The following is a 17,463-nucleotide window of genomic DNA, read 5'->3' on the forward strand; positions in this document are numbered from 1 at the left end:
TATGATAATAAAAATGAAGCCATGATATCAACAGAAAAAAAGTCTTTTGTCCTCAGATATCCTCAAAATAAGTACGGACAAATAACGTTACTTTTCCTTTAAGTTCAAGGTAGAAAAATATACATTAAATTACAAAGTGAGAATGGCAGGTAGTAACAGGCATCTATGTATTTCTTGGACATCCTGTTTATAATGCCAAAAAATGCTTATGTCAGAAGAAAATATTTATATTTGCACAATGGGATATTTGAATAGCTCAAAGGAAAGTTTTATAACATCTTTAACATTTTTACACTAACTTAAAATAAATATTGCATCATTAATCAAATTACGCCAAATCTGTCATAAAATAAGTAAATCATAAGCTAAACAAAAAATAAAAATCAGCTAATTTTGATATCCTCTCCCATAAATGAAATGCTAAATTCCTTTACTAAATATGATAAAATTCTGTTAAATCAAAGTAAAAAATTAGCCCAACTGGCAGCTCTGTATAGAAGGGCATCGACAAGCCATCTTGGTACTTGAGAAGGAGGGGAGTAAGGCCTAATATGGCCTAAAGCTAAATCTATCCTTATTATTATTAATTATTTTGGGTGGGGGATCAACTTAAAACCACGTTAATCCAACTAATTTGCAGAGATAATATTACTGATATTGAATGAAACATTAAGCAAAAAATAAAAAAAAATATATAAAAAGTATAAACCTTTTCCAAAAAAGGTCGAGACTGGAGTTTGTATTTTATATTCTATATGTTTTTAAGAGGGTAAAAAAAATATGTGGTTATGAGGAGGAGATAAACGAAGAACCAAGTAAAAAATATGTGGTAAAAAACCCCATAACAGTTCAGAATAGAAATTGGACTAGAGTCAATAAAATTAAATTTTAATATTGACTAGCCAATTTCCTCCTAACGTGTCCAAAAGTGCACACAAATGAAGTTTTTGTGTTCCCAAATTGCGTTGTTAATAAATCCAGTGCGTAATTACTTTATTTATAAAGTAGTCTACCAAAAGATTTTTGTCCAACAAAGGAAAAAAAAAAAAGAAGTCAAAATTAGTGCAGTTTTGGAGTCAGTAAATAACTTTACGTGTTGGGAAAATTTTAAAATTGTAGTTTTTGCGATGGCTAAAGAAAGGTTTCAATAAATAGATATTTAAATACCTATCATATTTTACTTTCTCTAAATATATAATATATAGTACAACTTTCCTTGAAATTCACGATCTTTTTTGTGAATAGACCTTTCTAAATATGCAATTGCATTGCTATGTGTCCAAAAAACAACTTTAGAAGCATATACTAACATTTCTATACAAACCATGTGAGTATAAACAGACAACATAAAAATCTATTTTTGTTCAAATTTAATTGGCCTACAGAAGTTTTTTTTATCTACAAGGGATACTGATTGCCCATGATTTGCTCGATAACTAACTATGCAACCTTCATGTATCTACCTTCTTAATTTATTTAATAAAGGGAATTTCTATGAATGCGTTTTAAAATTACATACGTCACACAGAAAAATGATAAAGTAAAGTCAAAAGTGAACTCTTGCAAGGGGGGTGAAGTTATTTTGTATTCAAGGTGATTGGCGCGTTTTGTTGCTTTGTTTTACAACTTAATGTTGACTATGGGGTGTAAGAAGCAATTTAAAACAATTTTGGTGGTACATTTTTAAATAAGTTTTTGTTTTTTTTTAAACTGGAAGGGTCATTAGCCCTATACATTCCATTAGGTTCCTTTAGCTCTGTAAATAAATAAGGTTATCAAGGTTTGAAGATCTTTTACTTTGATGTTGCACATTATATCCTGCTTTCTATTGTCTAACAACATACATACTACTTATATACGACTCTATTCCAATTTCTATGATTTGACTCTGGAGTCCCTAACAACAATTGTTAATAACAAGTAAAACAGACGAGTAGTAGTGAGCCTCTTTGAAAAGTATCTCTTCCCTTCAATGACAATGTTTTAAAAGCCTATTTTGAATATACCAGACTCAGTAATTATAGAATTATAAAAGTTATACGATCCTCTATACAACGTTATCCCAATTATACAAACAGTTAGAGAGTAGGCGGTTGTCAGCTGTTTAATTGTTCATTTTCTTTCTCTTTCATCAGTGTTCTGAACAATGACTGGTTGAATTTGAATTAGCTCAAGGCTATTATCTGTGAACAATTGCCAACGTTCACATAGTATGAAAAAATTGGGTAAATCCGAGGAGTTCATTATGGTTTGTTTTTTTAGTTCCTTTTTGTAGAATAGGTGGAGATATATGTACCCATATGAATTTCTCAAACCATCAAAAAAGAAAATATTATACATTGTGAACATGGCTGTTGTTTACCTGGATTGACAATAGAGGATCCACTGTGGTCCCTTACTAACCCAAATATGTATAGTTTATTTTATTGTTGGCAGTCGATTTTCTGCTGTTTTTCTTCTAATCAGTAGTGTTGTATCAATGCTTTTTTATTTTCTCCAGTACAGTCTTAGGACCCACCATGTCAGTGCTTGGAACACGTTCTGAAGACCCTAGGTCTGTCTGTACCAAACCTGATTAAATATGAAGAAATAAAGCTTAGTTACCTCATCAAGTACCGAACTATATCAGTTTTAGAACTGATATACAAAACTAAATTGGAAGACAAAGACTGAACTGTAAAGGACAGCAGTATTTAGTCTTAAATAAGGATTGACATAATATAAAATTATCAGTGTTTTGAGCCTTGATTGGTTGAATTAGAATAAGATTTGTTAATTTGTGAACAATATTTCATCAATATGGCTGTATTTGGGAAGAATTGGGAAACTACCAATTGATTTTAGGGATTTTTTTATACTTCTGTTGGGAGGAAACGTCAAATGCTACTCTATATGTAAATAACGTCGCAAACAGCAAAAATCTAAAAAGGTAAGTGACCTTGTATAAAAGGAAACTTCATGGTGAAAAAAGGTGAAATCAATAATACTAACAAAACTTTGAATGACCTTAATTTTTATTGCTATAAACAACCATTTTATATTGTTGCAACCTTTGACTGATTTTTTAAAACATATTATTAGTTAGTAGTACTGTCAATTCTCTCATGTCTTTTGTTTTCATAATTATAGTACTATCCTGAGAACGAAAAGAAGACAAGGCAAGCGTGGGGGAGGCGAGAGGAACGAAACGGCGTTGGAAATACAACTACTCTAGTAGTAAACAATATTTTACCTTTTCACAGGCGTGGAAGTATTGAAGAAGAAAAGAAGTTTTTATTTTTTTTACGAATTCCTCAAAGTTCAAAAACAGTGCCTTCCCTTTATCCGTGAGGTTCTGTTCCGTTTGTGTAGTTGACTCGTTAAATTAAAGTAGATAGAAAATAAATCAACACAGTTAAGAAGTGAATTTACATTAAATGATGATTGCTCCTTAAATAATTAAAGGCTAATGGCGGTAAGATTGATTATAAATAATAGCGGATGTTGGATCAAAAAGAAATTGTTATTTTGTATTTTCGAGTTCAATTATTATCAAATTCCCAAATTAATATTTTTAATATGTTGTTCCACAACGTTGTGTTAAACTGTTATATTGTTTTTGACGGAATGAAAGGCACAAAAACTCAATTTAGTGTGAAATTCTTTTGAAACTTTTGAAAGATTGATCATTATTTTTTTTTTTCTTTAACCTCAATTTATTCACGTAAGGACATTACAAAAAGCAATTCATCCATTAATAATTCATCTAATACATATATTCATAGAGTCACTATTAAAAAAAAAAAAAAAAAAAACTATAACGAAATAAGTAAAAAAAGTTCAATCGAAAAATATCAACACTATACTTTTAATATTTATCCAACCAGTATCCCATTTTCATGAAAAAAGACACTATACTTTTAATATAAATCCAACCAGTATCCCATTTTCATGAAAACAGTCCATCATTTATATTGAAGTCTTGACCATTTTTTCTATATCATGAGGTATTGCCTTTTTATTCGTTTTTGCCGCGTACATGACAGGCTGTACATTTGGTATAAAGGCTTCTATTTTGACCTTTTTTTGGGGGTTTTGGGTTGTGATTCTGCAGTTCAATTTTCTTTATTTTTACCTCCACTCTGTTAATTAGTTGCCGCACGGAATAAAAGATTGTTTAATCATCACAATTGAGCATTTTGTTGAGAATAACTATTTTAGAAAAATAAACTATCATTCAAAAGTTAAAAAAAGTCCCCAACTTCATTTTTTCTTTACATTTTCGGCATTAGTAGAAATTTTTGGATCACATCTAAAGATTCCTAATTTTTTTATCTGTGAAAAGTAAATTAACATTGGAAAACATGTGTACTAACATCCCTTAAAAAGTAGATTTGAGAATACCTGATAGAAATATGTTGCCCGTCAACATACAAATGGGCTAGAATGAGTTTACTTAATATAGAGTCTGATGTACAATTTTGTTCTTCTACAAATTAAGAATCATCAATTTATATCACTACAATATTATGACTAATCATTTTAAACGTGGCAATTTGCGCTGATAGTAAAAAAAATTTATCGTGACAATGAAATAATTAGAAATAGATAGCTTTTATGTGTTTAAAAATTGTCATATAGGAGATAAATTAAGTATCATAAATCAAATAAAGGCTTAAACAATAGTTAACATTATTTTTGGATAACTCAATGAATCCCAAATATTTAATTATAAAGTACATGATTGACTTAAATAAATAATAAAATACTGAGAAATATCAGAAATTATAATGTACAAAATTTCTATTTTTTTTATAAAATTTTGTTTAATATTGTTTTTGAGTTGACACACAACATTTAAAAAACAAACTTTATTTTTTATAAATGTAATATCTTTTTAATTCTTAAAAAAACAAAAAAAAAACGAGTCACTGAAATACAAAAGTCAGCTTAATAAGATCTATTTCTTTTCTTTTTAAAGGAAAAATCATAAAAGATAAAAAAACAAACTTGATTCTATAATTAATTAATTTAATTTTAAATTCCTGAATTTACTAATTTCCGTCAGTGACCCTTACAGAAGTTGGCTTTAAATATAACGATGAAAAAATTATCTATTTACCTATTTATTGATATAATATTACAATTATCTCATTATTGGAGCCGATAATAGATCAATGAAAGTAAAAACATAACTTACAAAGTAAGGAATTGCTGGATACTTTATTTTGTGAAAATAAAGTTAGATTTTTTTCCCCCGCATATTTGGTATATTGAGATCTGAGAAGACACACAAGTTGATTTTTGAAAATTCAGATCTTAATACTGATGATCTATTGAATATTCACTCTTACCTTGTGAGCGAAAAATAGGCTATCGGAGTCCTAATGCGATTCACCTATATTTTCTACTTTTCTACATACAATTTAGGTTTATTACAGCTTATTATCGCCTCCATTAGCCTTAATGATGTCGTCCAATCCGGACTTACGGCAAAGGATGACCTCCTGACAAATCCTTAACCAAATTGTACCAAATCTAATTAATAAAGGCTTTTAGAAACTCAGTATTGCGGTGACAATTGCCAAATGTCTTACTCTCTACGGCCACACAAAAGACAAAGTCAATTGAGTTCACGTCTGGTGGCTAGATTATCTTGTCCCAAAAAGCTATTTCCTTCTGGAGATAGGACTGGGTCACTTTTTCAGTCTGTGTAGGTGTTCCATCCTGTTGGACAACTACATTGTTGTTAGTGTAACCGGCTTTGACACATAGGATCAATTGGGACCTCAACTGGTATATGCAGTAGGTCCCCATGTGCCAATACCCAGGCGGGAACCAAGTCGATGAGATCTTCATACATATTATTATGAGGAAACCCCCTCCGAGTTCCTGTCCAGCAATTCTTCGCCGTTGTAGATGGTCTTGCAGGCAAACTTGTCTGCCGAATAATGTCCTTTTTTTGTTACTCCTGCACGGAAGAAAGCGGAAGCTTCTACGCAATTTACTTTCTCCAACATTGTGAAATAATAAAACCAAACAAGAAAGATCAACAATTAACACCTATAGCTGTTATCTTCTGTTTGAAGTTTTAAAGGATCAGTCAACACAATCTCCATATATTAGCTTGTAAAGTATTTGGGAAATAGTTTTGATACATCCTCTGTATATACAGGGTGTCCACGATAAATTGGAACTACTTTAAACTTCATCCAGATCCATAATGCGGATATTCGGGGTTAAATTATACTAATATAAAAGGTTGCGTCAACAATACACTATAGCGTCCACCACAATAGTTTTGACAACAAACAATAGTCATCATGGGACAAGCAAGGAGAGACGCCATCTTCAACATGAGAAGTGACCGAATCCGCACTCCCCGCTTTCTTGAAGGCCTCCAGAAGTCCATCAAGGCTTTGCTGGGGACTTCCTTGTCCAGGTTGGCCAAGAACCGTGGAGTGAGTAAGGAGCTGGTCTCCAAGGCTGTTAATGAGGACCTCGGGTACAGGTCATACCGAATGGCCAAACAACACATCCTCACGACATCCATGAAGGACACCAGGCTCACCAACGGTAAGTGTCTCCTCAATGACCTGAAGAACCATGGAGGAAGAATCATCTTCTTCTCTCACGAGAAGAACTGGACTGTCGACAGAAGCTACAACGTCCAGAATGACAGGTGGCTTGCCAAGGAGAGAGAAGGGGTCCCTGCGGTCTTCACCACAAAGTTCCTCTGTGATGCCCCTGGGTATCATCTGCAGCACCGGTGAGGTGATGCCTCCTTTCTTCTTCAATCCTAAGGAAAGGGTTAACGCGATAAGGTACTGCGAAGTCATGGAGGAGTTCGTCATCCCCTGGATGAAGGATACCGCCCCTGGGAGGGAGTTCATATCCCAACAAGACTCAGCGCCCGCACACATCGCCATGAGGACCACTAACCTCTTCAACTCCCACGACATCACTTTCTGGGATCGCAACACCTGGCCCTCCAACTCACCCGACCTCAATCCGTGTGATTACTACTGGTAGGGGAAGTTGGAGAGGGGGGTGTGGAAGGTCAGCCACAAGAGCACCGCGGCCCTGAAGGGATCCATTACGAGGGAGTGGAATGCTGTTCATTCAGCGGAAGTCATCAGGGTATGCAAATCCTTTAGGGGCAGGATGGAGAAGATGGTGGCTGCTGAGGGAGGACATGTTGAATAAATTTATTGTTTAATATCATGTCTAACTTTTTCATATTAACAAATACACTCCAAATTCCATTTTTATCAAACAGGTTGAATTTTATGATAGGTCCAATTTATCGTGGACACCCTGTATATATAAAAATATACTTAGATCAGTTTTCATATATATCTATGTTTTAAAAATGGAATATATTGTATGTGAACGATTAGTAGTTTAATTGAATTTTATTTGAGTAATAAAAGATAAAAATATTGAACTCGGATACGCACTATAAAGTAAATTTCACAGATATATAATTAAATGAATATTATGTGGCCTGATAATACGGGTAATAAAATCGATTTCGGATCTGATTTCCCCATTCCTGAGCAATTAATATCTATTAGAAAATAAAAGTAATTACTGGAATATCAAATCTTACTGTTGAAACATTTAAAGGTTTAATAGCCTTTGTATCAGTCTCAAAAATTTGATGACCTAAATTTTAAGAATAACAGCAAAATGTCCACGTGTTTTAAGGATAAGTTAAGTTTTACTGAAATAGTTCCTTTGGTAAACTGATATATTTTTTAGCAATATTAGTGAACTGAAGATTATTTTTGGAGTAAAGCACTCAACTCTTACATGTACTTATAGAAAGAAACACAATTCTTTATTAAACCAAAATATCCAATAGCTTCTTCTTCTCTCTTAATGAACACATGTTCTATCATTCTGTCTTCCAATCTTAAAATAAAGCCTTAAAAATCCAATATAAGATCTGAACAATAGCTATCAACCTTGAGCATATTAACACACATAAGAAATTAGAAAGAATGTTTAGCTAATTGACATAAGTATGCGGTCTTTCAATACTGCTAAGGTTATTTTTCTCCAACTATGCCTAGATTACAAAGGCGTTGTAAATTGGCCTTTCAGGTACGTATCACACAATTATCGAATACAAAATTACACAGCATAGAGTACCTTTAATAACCATATACTGTAGCCAAATAAAATCACATAAATCAAATAAATGCTCTAGCCTACAATCGAGAACTTCAAGATCATGGCTACACAACTATTGTGAGGAAATGCACATGAACACCAGTTTGAATGTAAGAATAGGTCTGTTAATCCTTCACCAAAATATTTTCTAAATTGCTTCTGTGTTGATGATGCATATTTATAAAATAAATGAGGAAGTTATCATTTTTGTAATGATTTTTGCTTATGTTTAAAAAATTATTGGAAAAAAACACCAAGGATCCATATTGTTGATTAGGATCCATCCATAAGTCTTGATTTCAATCATTTAAATACGTATATCCTTTTTATTGCTTTGTTAAAATGAGATCTTCTTGAACTCATGATTCCATTTCAAGAGGAACGTAATTGTATATTTATGTTCGTACATATATTTAAATAGGTACACAAGGTAATTATAGTAATCTAATCGATCTATTGTTGTATTCGTATTCTTCTTGAAGTTTATACGTTTACAAAAACAACAAGGATATGATATTGTTCTCAACATCCTCACAGCATATACATAGACAAAATGATGTTTTCCTCTACCATAGAGTATATAATCTAATCAGATTTAACACAACCTTCCCAAATCCATCCTAAAAAGACAATTGTCATATATATATGTAATTATGTACTTTGAGGTCACAGAAAATTCGTTTTAATTATGTATTGAATAAAGACTAAACAAATGAAAATTCGTGGTTATAATATACGTTTAAATAAAATGAATTGTCATCCCAAGAAACTGATTTTTTGCTATTCAGAATGACGTAAGGGGTCATTCATAAATCACGTGTTTTTTTTACTAATTCATGCTTCCTTGTGTCCCTTCTAAAATTTTATTATCTAATGAAGGTAACTCATTTTTTAAATTAAATAATGAATAATTTTTCTACTTTTTGTCTCTTGTTCCCAATGATGTCATCTTGGCATATCATTCAAATCTACGTGGTTTTAAGATACCTTTCCCTCTTTTCAACGAAGATAGAGATATATATAGTCCTTAATTTCTCCTTCAGGCCTCCTATGTGGACATGGCGTTTGTTAATGTCCCACATTTTTATTCCTCTCCTTTAGAAGGGTTCATAACAAGTAAATCTTCCATTAAAAATTCTCCGAGAATTAAGTCAATATTAAAAAACAACGCTTCCTGATTGGATGTTAATTGTGAACAGTAGGTCGGTAGAGTATCATTAAAAATTACTATATGACTAGTGGTGTGCCTCTACTTGAGAAGGAGTCCATGATTTTCATTCAAGGTGGATACATAGCTTTTGATTCCGTGTGGAATAACCCAGTTTGTGTGCTTCCCCGCGGAGAGCATTTCCTGGACCTCGGAAATAATGTTCTCTATTTTGAGAAACTCATCTTATTAAGGTGACAAGATGACAATCCATCTGGATGAGTCTCACTTCGAAGTTGAGCAATAACAGTCAGTTATTAGAGAATAAAATCTCAATTTTTAAACACAAAACTCAGAAATCTTCCATTTTGCAGAATTTTTATAAAAACTAAATATTTTTCCTCTGAAACCTGGACATGGACTTTAATTTTTTAAAGTCGGAAAAATATGTCCGCGGATTAACCTAGTAAGCGTAGCAGAGTTAACAAAATTTACCATTTATTTTCAAAAATATATAATGTTAGATTGTAGGAGTATCAGTCTCGAAACGTTCAGATACATAAAAGTTTGGTATATCTTCAAACCTCACACTAGAGGATTCAAAGAGATATTTATGTTATAAATTAAGCCCAGTAAAATGTAGTATGTGTAATTTTTTTTTTTTTGTCTGCATTCTGTATGTCCGGGCTATTGTATGGTTTTTCACTTCACGACTCTATTAGTGGAACCTACCCATTACATGCAAAAAGAATCATTTTTCAATACTGTCAGTCTCTAATAATTAGGTATATTGAAAGGGGCAATATCCCGAGTTTTTGTGATTTTACTATAAAATTATTTGCTATTATGGAATGCTCTGACAATTAGTGTTGTGTGGATCCTTTTTTAGAACTGAAAACTACAAACCATCCAGTTCAGTATCATTCTGGTCCAGTTCCAACCTGCATATCAGTCCTAAAACTTATATAGTTCAGTCCTTTAGGACGTCATTCAACATTCGGGTTTCTTTCGGATCGACAGTCTTAAGGACAAAGATCCTAAGACGGGATTGGAGTGGACTGAATACATAAGGATGGACATATCACTGCCAACAACATATGGGCGTCAAACTTTAGACCGGATCAGTTTTGGGAACAAACCAAAAAACAATTCAAACTTCAACTATTGTCCTTTTTAAAACAAAAAGGTTCTGTAATTCTATATCATGTAATTTTCATTGCATTTTCTTCGCCACAAACAAGAAACTTTTGTAATCAAAAAACTTATTCTATTTCAGTTCTTAAAAATGATTTTTTTTTAGGTTTGCATTATTTTTATGTAAGCATGTTCAAATGTACTTTTGAACAACAAGGCGTGGTTATTATATGAATGCATTATTTTACAACTAACTGTGCCAAATTAAATATTAAAGTTCTGCATTGATGATATTCATTGTTAAGTAGCTAACGCACTGATCACATCTGGTGGGTACATAATACTATATTGTCGGTGCATTGATCAATTTTATCAAATCTACAATTCATAAAACTTTAAACATGAACTGCCTCCGTATTGAAGTACCAGGTGGTTTATTCAAATCTGAACGATTGATTTTTAAAATTCAACAAGATATAATTTATTAATTAAGGATAGAAATTCAACATAATTAATAATTGAAATAGATGTGTGTCTGGGCTATTTTAATCATTAATGTAGCCGCCCTTTTCTGCAATGAAGTTATTACAATAGAAGTTACAATATAATTCACGTATACAATATATATTTAAAGCATGTATACAAATTAATAAATTTAATTGCTTGTAATATTGCTATATCAAATGACCTTTATTCTTTTTTCAAATAGAAAAATGAAAAGTTATTTTTTACAACTTTCCAATTATAATTTTAATTATTTGGACAACTTTTTAAAAGAAAAAAAAAACACTGACGAAATTGAAGTTAGTTATCCCTAATATTCAACTTAAAATCTGTACTGATCTACTTTCTGTCGCTGTTATTGGTCCATGATAAAATCCTAAACTTTAAAACAGGCTCTAAAATGCATCATTTTTACCAATATTACTTTAAACTCCCTGAGTTTACAAATTGAACTTGTTTTAATAGAACTTGAAGACTCTTTCATTTAAAAAAATAGTTTGCAATTATTCTGAAGGTTCTATTTATATTACTCAAACTTTAAATGATAAAATGTTTAATTATTTGCCACGAATGAAAAGGATTAAGCCTTCATTAATTATTCATTAATAATGGGATCGTTTCATGATGAGAATGCTGTTAGAGAAAGTATCATTCATCATAGTGTCCACTCACGAATTAAAATGATTAAATGTTCATTAATTTATTGAATGCAGTTAGGGAAAGTGTCTTACATCATTCATACATAAATATTGGATTCTAGATGTAGGAGATTGATTTATGACGTCTCTGTCATTTATCTATGAGGGTGTTATTGTGCCAAAATTACTCGATGGGCGGTTTTTTTCGTCTGATTTGAATGCGTCCTTAAGATTAAGAACAGAACCAATTCTTTTGACCTACAAACATTTTATTATTGTAGATGTAAAAATAATGATTAAAAGAAATAATAAACATATTGTTTATTATTTCTAAAAAATGATAAACACACAGGATATGAAGATTAAAGTATTTTGCTCATTCTTCTGTAACGAAAAACACACATTAACTTAAATCTATTGTATTTATTACTTGTATTCTTCATTTTTGGCATTTAGAACAAATCATATCTAAAAAAACAATAGCAATGAATGATTTTGTACCGAGTCATGAAGTCCCAAAGTCTTCCCCATAGATGTTATATTTAGATAGAATTAGCAAAATGTTATGTGTGCCTCTCCCATGTTGTTGGTATACCAAACTTTGTCTATAGTTTTAGTGATGAATGGCGTCGACTGCTTAGATAAAGACGTCTAAAAGACGATTATAAAAATTGTAAATACATAAAAACATTCATTGGGACTTTGAGTCCTCGTGTCTGATCTTTAACTGTCGTTCCTTGTAATTCATCCTAAAAATGTCGATGGGTTATTTAATCATATAAGATTATGTATCTTGCAAAAAATATTCATATTCCTAAAAGACAAAAGTTTTATTTGATCTTCTTTAAGTATTGAAAAGTGGGGCTGGACTTCGGTTCTCAGTTCTAAATAAGGACATACACAGCACTAGTCATGGCTATCATGTATCTGATGATTAATTATCTCTCCCAAATTATATAATAGGTAGTTAATGTTCATTAGGATGTTATTTCTATATTTTATACTTTGTTCAATGTCGGTCACCTCTTCTCTTTGCCCTTAACAAAATTTCCATCCCTACCATTGACGATCACGTCTTAAGATGTGATAAATGAGGGATGTGCTTTTATATTTTTGTAATAGTCTGGTAATTTTATCAAAGTACAAAATCGAAAAGATCATAAATTTCCACCGATAATCTCAGCCTATTGTTATTTTCTTCCGGAATTTCGTTCATAATACAGCATAATTCGTAACAGCAATTAAGCTTTCAAATTGGTGTTCATTATAGAGACAAGTTTTTAAAATTTTCTTGCAGATACAGTCTGTAGCTATCATGCGTTGAAGGAGTGAGGAACGTGCGTTAGACGTCGAAAATAACTATGACAAAAAAAGTATTTGATAGAATATCAGTTATAATTAATATAACAGCAATTTAGATTTTGAGCGTTTATTGGTTCAAGTTATTTAAATCCGGTGATTGATTGAATCTGTAATATACAAAAAACGAACTTCATAAATGATAATCTGATCCAGTGCCATGCATTGATTCAAATTAATGGGGTTGTCGAATTTGAGTAATTGGAACCGGGTGTATTCTGGAAAGACACACCTTTTTAAGGCATTTGCATAATCGCCAAAAACTAATTAGTCTGCCACTTAATCACCCACACCTAAAAAATGTTGTTTTGCAAATTTTACATCTTTTTGTGTGAAAATATCTTTCTAAAACTTTTCAATATAAAATACCAAAGTTTTGTTTATTCAGTGTATGTTCAAAGGGGGGATGTCACTTATCTGATATTATGTTGTATAAAAAAAACTGAAATCATTAAACAACATAAATAAAACTTTTCAAAGTAAAAAAAAAAAATCCTCTTTGGGAAACAGAAGTTATCCTGTTACACCCTGTACAAGCTTCCTTGATTTGATTCATGAAATACAAAGTTGAATACATATTTAAGATTTATATGAGTTAAAGCATTTAACGAATGATGAAGGGCATCAACAATGAGTAATGCCCAACAAAGCATCCATAATAGGCCTAAAAATGAATAAGTTAGTATTAAGTTCACCTTGAAATGACGTTCTTAAAATATATTTGTCTTCTTTACAAATAGATAATTAATTCATTTTTACAGAATTGGGGAGCAAAATGTGGAATTTTGAGTCTTTTAGCCTTCATGACCTCTGTTAGAAGGTGACGTGGGATCCTTGTGTATATAGACAAGGAGAAGTCGTCTATAAGCGATACATCGATCTGGAGAGGTCCGCATTAAATCTTCTTCTATTACCTCGACAAGAACTCCAAAACCCTCTTTTATTTCTGCCCTCCACTTCCTACTTTCCTAAAAAAAGTTTTCTCCATCAATTTTCTGGATGGCCTCATTGAAAATCAGGCTCTTTCAGTTCTTAAAAATGTCAATAATCCTGCCTACGGATATCTGAGATGTTCTGGCTTCTTGTTCACGCATGATGACGAGATGATGTAGTGTTTATTTAAGTTTTGTTTATGCATAAAATATAGTTGAACCAGAATGTCAAAAGATAATCACTAAAAATTAATTATATATGTCCCCGTTTTGTTACCCAACCTTGTATATCTAATAAATAGTACTAATAAAGACATAAGAGTTAACTGGATCATACTTTCTTGAGAGAGTCTATGAAATATAATTGAGGAAAGGGTCATTTTTCTTTTATAAGACTCTACTTAATATATTTAAAGAATTGGAAACACCTTTAATATTTCAAATCCATTTGTGTTAATTATATTGTACTTTAACTTAATTTAAATATACAAATGTGAATTGGGGATTAAGGGATCATTAAAAAAATTAATATAAAAAGATATATATCATTTAGTATCTACTCTGGAATACCGAAATTTGAAAAATGGTTTCCTGTGGATAATGAAATGTTAATCCCTAATATATATATGTATGTAATTTTAAATCTCATTAACTCTCAAAAAATAAATGTAATTTTCACTTGGAGAATTGCAAATTATACGTTTAAAAAAGAAAATGTGGTTTAATCTAATATATGCCGTGATTTTTTTTAAATAAAAGTTAAGTAATTCCCTCAATTACATACAAAATTAGAGGCATACATTTACTTAAAAATAAATATATTTTTAAATTAAAAAATTATGATTTGCAAAATTTAGCATTGAAGGATATTTTTTCCTTTTATAATTATGTGTTTGTTGAATAATTAAGCAGTAACCTAGTAATGTTTGTATGAGATATGTATGTAATACTAGAAAATTCCTTAAGATTCTGTAATCATCTTTTTTATAACGTGGTTAATGAACTGGGTTAAAAGAAACCCCAATAATAAAGCGTATTTAATTATATGATAAACAGTTAAGCGATTATTTTTATTATGTAGTTTAATTTTTGTATACTTTTACGTCCGAAAATGTTAAAAAGTTTGGCAAAATCATTAAGTCTAAAAAAGATTGATAAAAAGAGTAATCAATGTAAAGAATGACTTATAAACTAAAACATTTAATTAAATTCACGACACTTAAATATCTAAATACATCCTAAACTAACAAAATAAAATAGTTGCTTATAATCAAATTTAGCAGTTTCTATTGCATTGCATTGCCGATAAAATCTAGATTCAAAGAAATAAGACACATTTGATTAATTATGGGGTTTTTAAAATCCCAATTCAATAACCGAGGGTTAAAGAAATTCATACTAATGAAAAAATCCCAAATATCGATAATTGATATGAAGTAAAAGTTGACTTTATCCCTTAAAAATATATTATAATTTTTTTCATTTTATTTACTATGTTATTATATTAGGATTGATGAATGTATGTACCCACTTCTAAAGACAGATACAGACTTTAGAAATAAAAACTACATGTAACAGTTGTTCAAAATTCGAGTTAGGTATCAAAGGCTATGTTTCATTTTTATCAGACAATATTCGCTTTTTTTCGCGAATTAGTTGATTTTTTTTATAAAACAAAATCGATTGTCCACGTATCATAGTTTTGTATTTTTGTTTTAATAAAAAGTTTGTCGATTCAAAAATGCACTAAAAAATAAAAAAAAACAAATTATAATACAACGGAAAAAGAGAGAGCGTATATTGAATACGAAATTTAAAATGTTGTTTATCGATAAGTTTTATTAAATTTTGGAGTTATTAATCCTCCATTAGTAAACATTCTTTTTTAACAGAGTTAGTCAATTAAAACAGATCGTATTAGAATATACACATTTGACAAAGACTCAAAGTTAGAGTATTTAAGTTAGTAACATTTTTTTTAAATTTCTTAAAATAATTGAAAATACTAAAATAGCCATTTCGTAGCAATACAAAATACTTAAAAGAAAATTAATTTAAATTTGGTTGTTAGTGACTAGACGTTTAAAAATATAATAAAAAGTTTTGCATGGTTATAAAGTTGTTTTTAAAAAGGATTTAAGAACACTTTACAAAAGCCGGGGTATAAAAAATCCCAGTTCACAAAAGAAGGGTTAAAAACATAAATAAAATAATTGGAAATAAAATACATATTATGTGTAAATCCTGCTGTAAATATTTTTATTGTTTTAAAAAAAAATTAATATCTAGAAAATAAATCACATCTCCTAAAAAAATATCTTATTTTAATTGCTTGGTTTCGTTTTTTGACACCAAGCAATTTTATCAAAAGTAACATTATTGGGCTTTGAAACAACTTTTTGAAATATAATCATTCCACATCCACTCCATTGTATAATTCTATTTCACGGTCATGAACATTGCATATTTAAAAAAAAAACATAGTTACTTTAAACGATCCGTTAATAAATGCATATATCACACGCATATATCCATGTGAAAGTGTCAACCTTTGTACACACATTTGCGTTCATTTCATTCTGAAGGAAAGAGAAGAGGCCCACTATCACATTACGCGTAGATATTTATGTATGTTCTAGAATTTGATTCCGTCTAGGAATGTTGTTTCTTTAAAAAAATGTCGTATTAAAAGAATTTTATTTCATTTGTACAAGTGTATTTCACCTAAGGTTACTATGAAACTACATTTAGGGGGCCTACTACTTTTCCCCATTCACGAAACCTTTGTACCACAGTATGAATTAAGAACCTTAACTAGTATTGTGTTGGTCATTATTCATTCAGCCTAGTCCAATCGAGTCTTGGGACCAGTCCTTTAGACCAGTCATTAATACAGTCGATCCTTAAGAACAGTGCTAAGACCGTCAGTCCTTGAAACTTATCAAGCCAAATAATTGTACAATTACTAGTTTTATTATGAATTAGACACTAACATGTATTTAAAATAAGTTACTACCTCTTTGGAAATGGTCCTTTTAATGCATTTTTTCCAAATAATGTCGATGGTTTATTAAGCCAGACATTTATTAAGACATTTTGTATATATATATTCATATTTTAAGAATAATACAAAATAATACGAACAAATTATATTTTTATTTCGTTGTATAATTTACTATTTTATATGATTGAAGGATTATAAAGGGAAATTCACCCTCAATGATATCAAAGGTGTTGATTTTACCTTCCTTAAGAATCGACAAGTGGTACTAAACTGTATGGGAATGTACTGGATCGAACCGTCATCCTTGCTACTAAATAAGATCAGACACGACAATATCCTAAAGATTATGTTTGAGAGTCAGTTCTTGACTAAATTTTCAACAAAAAACATAACATCTGGAATCGATCCCAGTTCACGAGGCTTTATTACAGGTCCATTCCTAATCACCAATTTTTCTGTGATCCAAGATGGTGATTATTAACGATATCTTCTTTTCCCTAATAAACAAGAACAAATGATTTTGGATGGAAAAAAAAGAAAAGAAATCAAAATGGTAAATCTGACCATTTGAAGAATTTTAAGGAGACG

At 30.7% G+C, this 17,463-nt stretch overlaps 1 protein-coding gene across 8 annotated transcripts in view; it reads left to right on the forward strand.

The window, feature by feature from the left end:
* Positions 1-3,238: 3,238 nt before the first annotated feature.
* LOC121118486 (rab11 family-interacting protein 4B) overlaps positions 3,239-17,463 on the forward strand; it is a 114,984-nt gene continuing 100,759 nt past the window's right edge. For 6 of the 8 annotated variants that reach the window (XM_040713074.2, XM_071892075.1, XM_040713076.2 and 3 more), the window contains exon 1: positions 3,239-3,454. Coding sequence is in view for 1 of the 8 variants with exons in the window: in XM_040713085.2 (XP_040569019.1) it covers positions 3,449-3,454 (6 nt within the window). In the remaining 7 variants the exon portion in view is untranslated. The remainder of the gene's footprint in view (positions 3,455-17,463) is intronic. The other 2 variants (XM_071892079.1, XM_071892083.1) reach the window with 2 other exon arrangements.

Source organism: Lepeophtheirus salmonis, chromosome 1 (assembly GCF_016086655.4).
Source record: "Lepeophtheirus salmonis chromosome 1, UVic_Lsal_1.4, whole genome shotgun sequence".
NCBI lineage: Eukaryota > Metazoa > Arthropoda > Copepoda > Siphonostomatoida > Caligidae > Lepeophtheirus > Lepeophtheirus salmonis.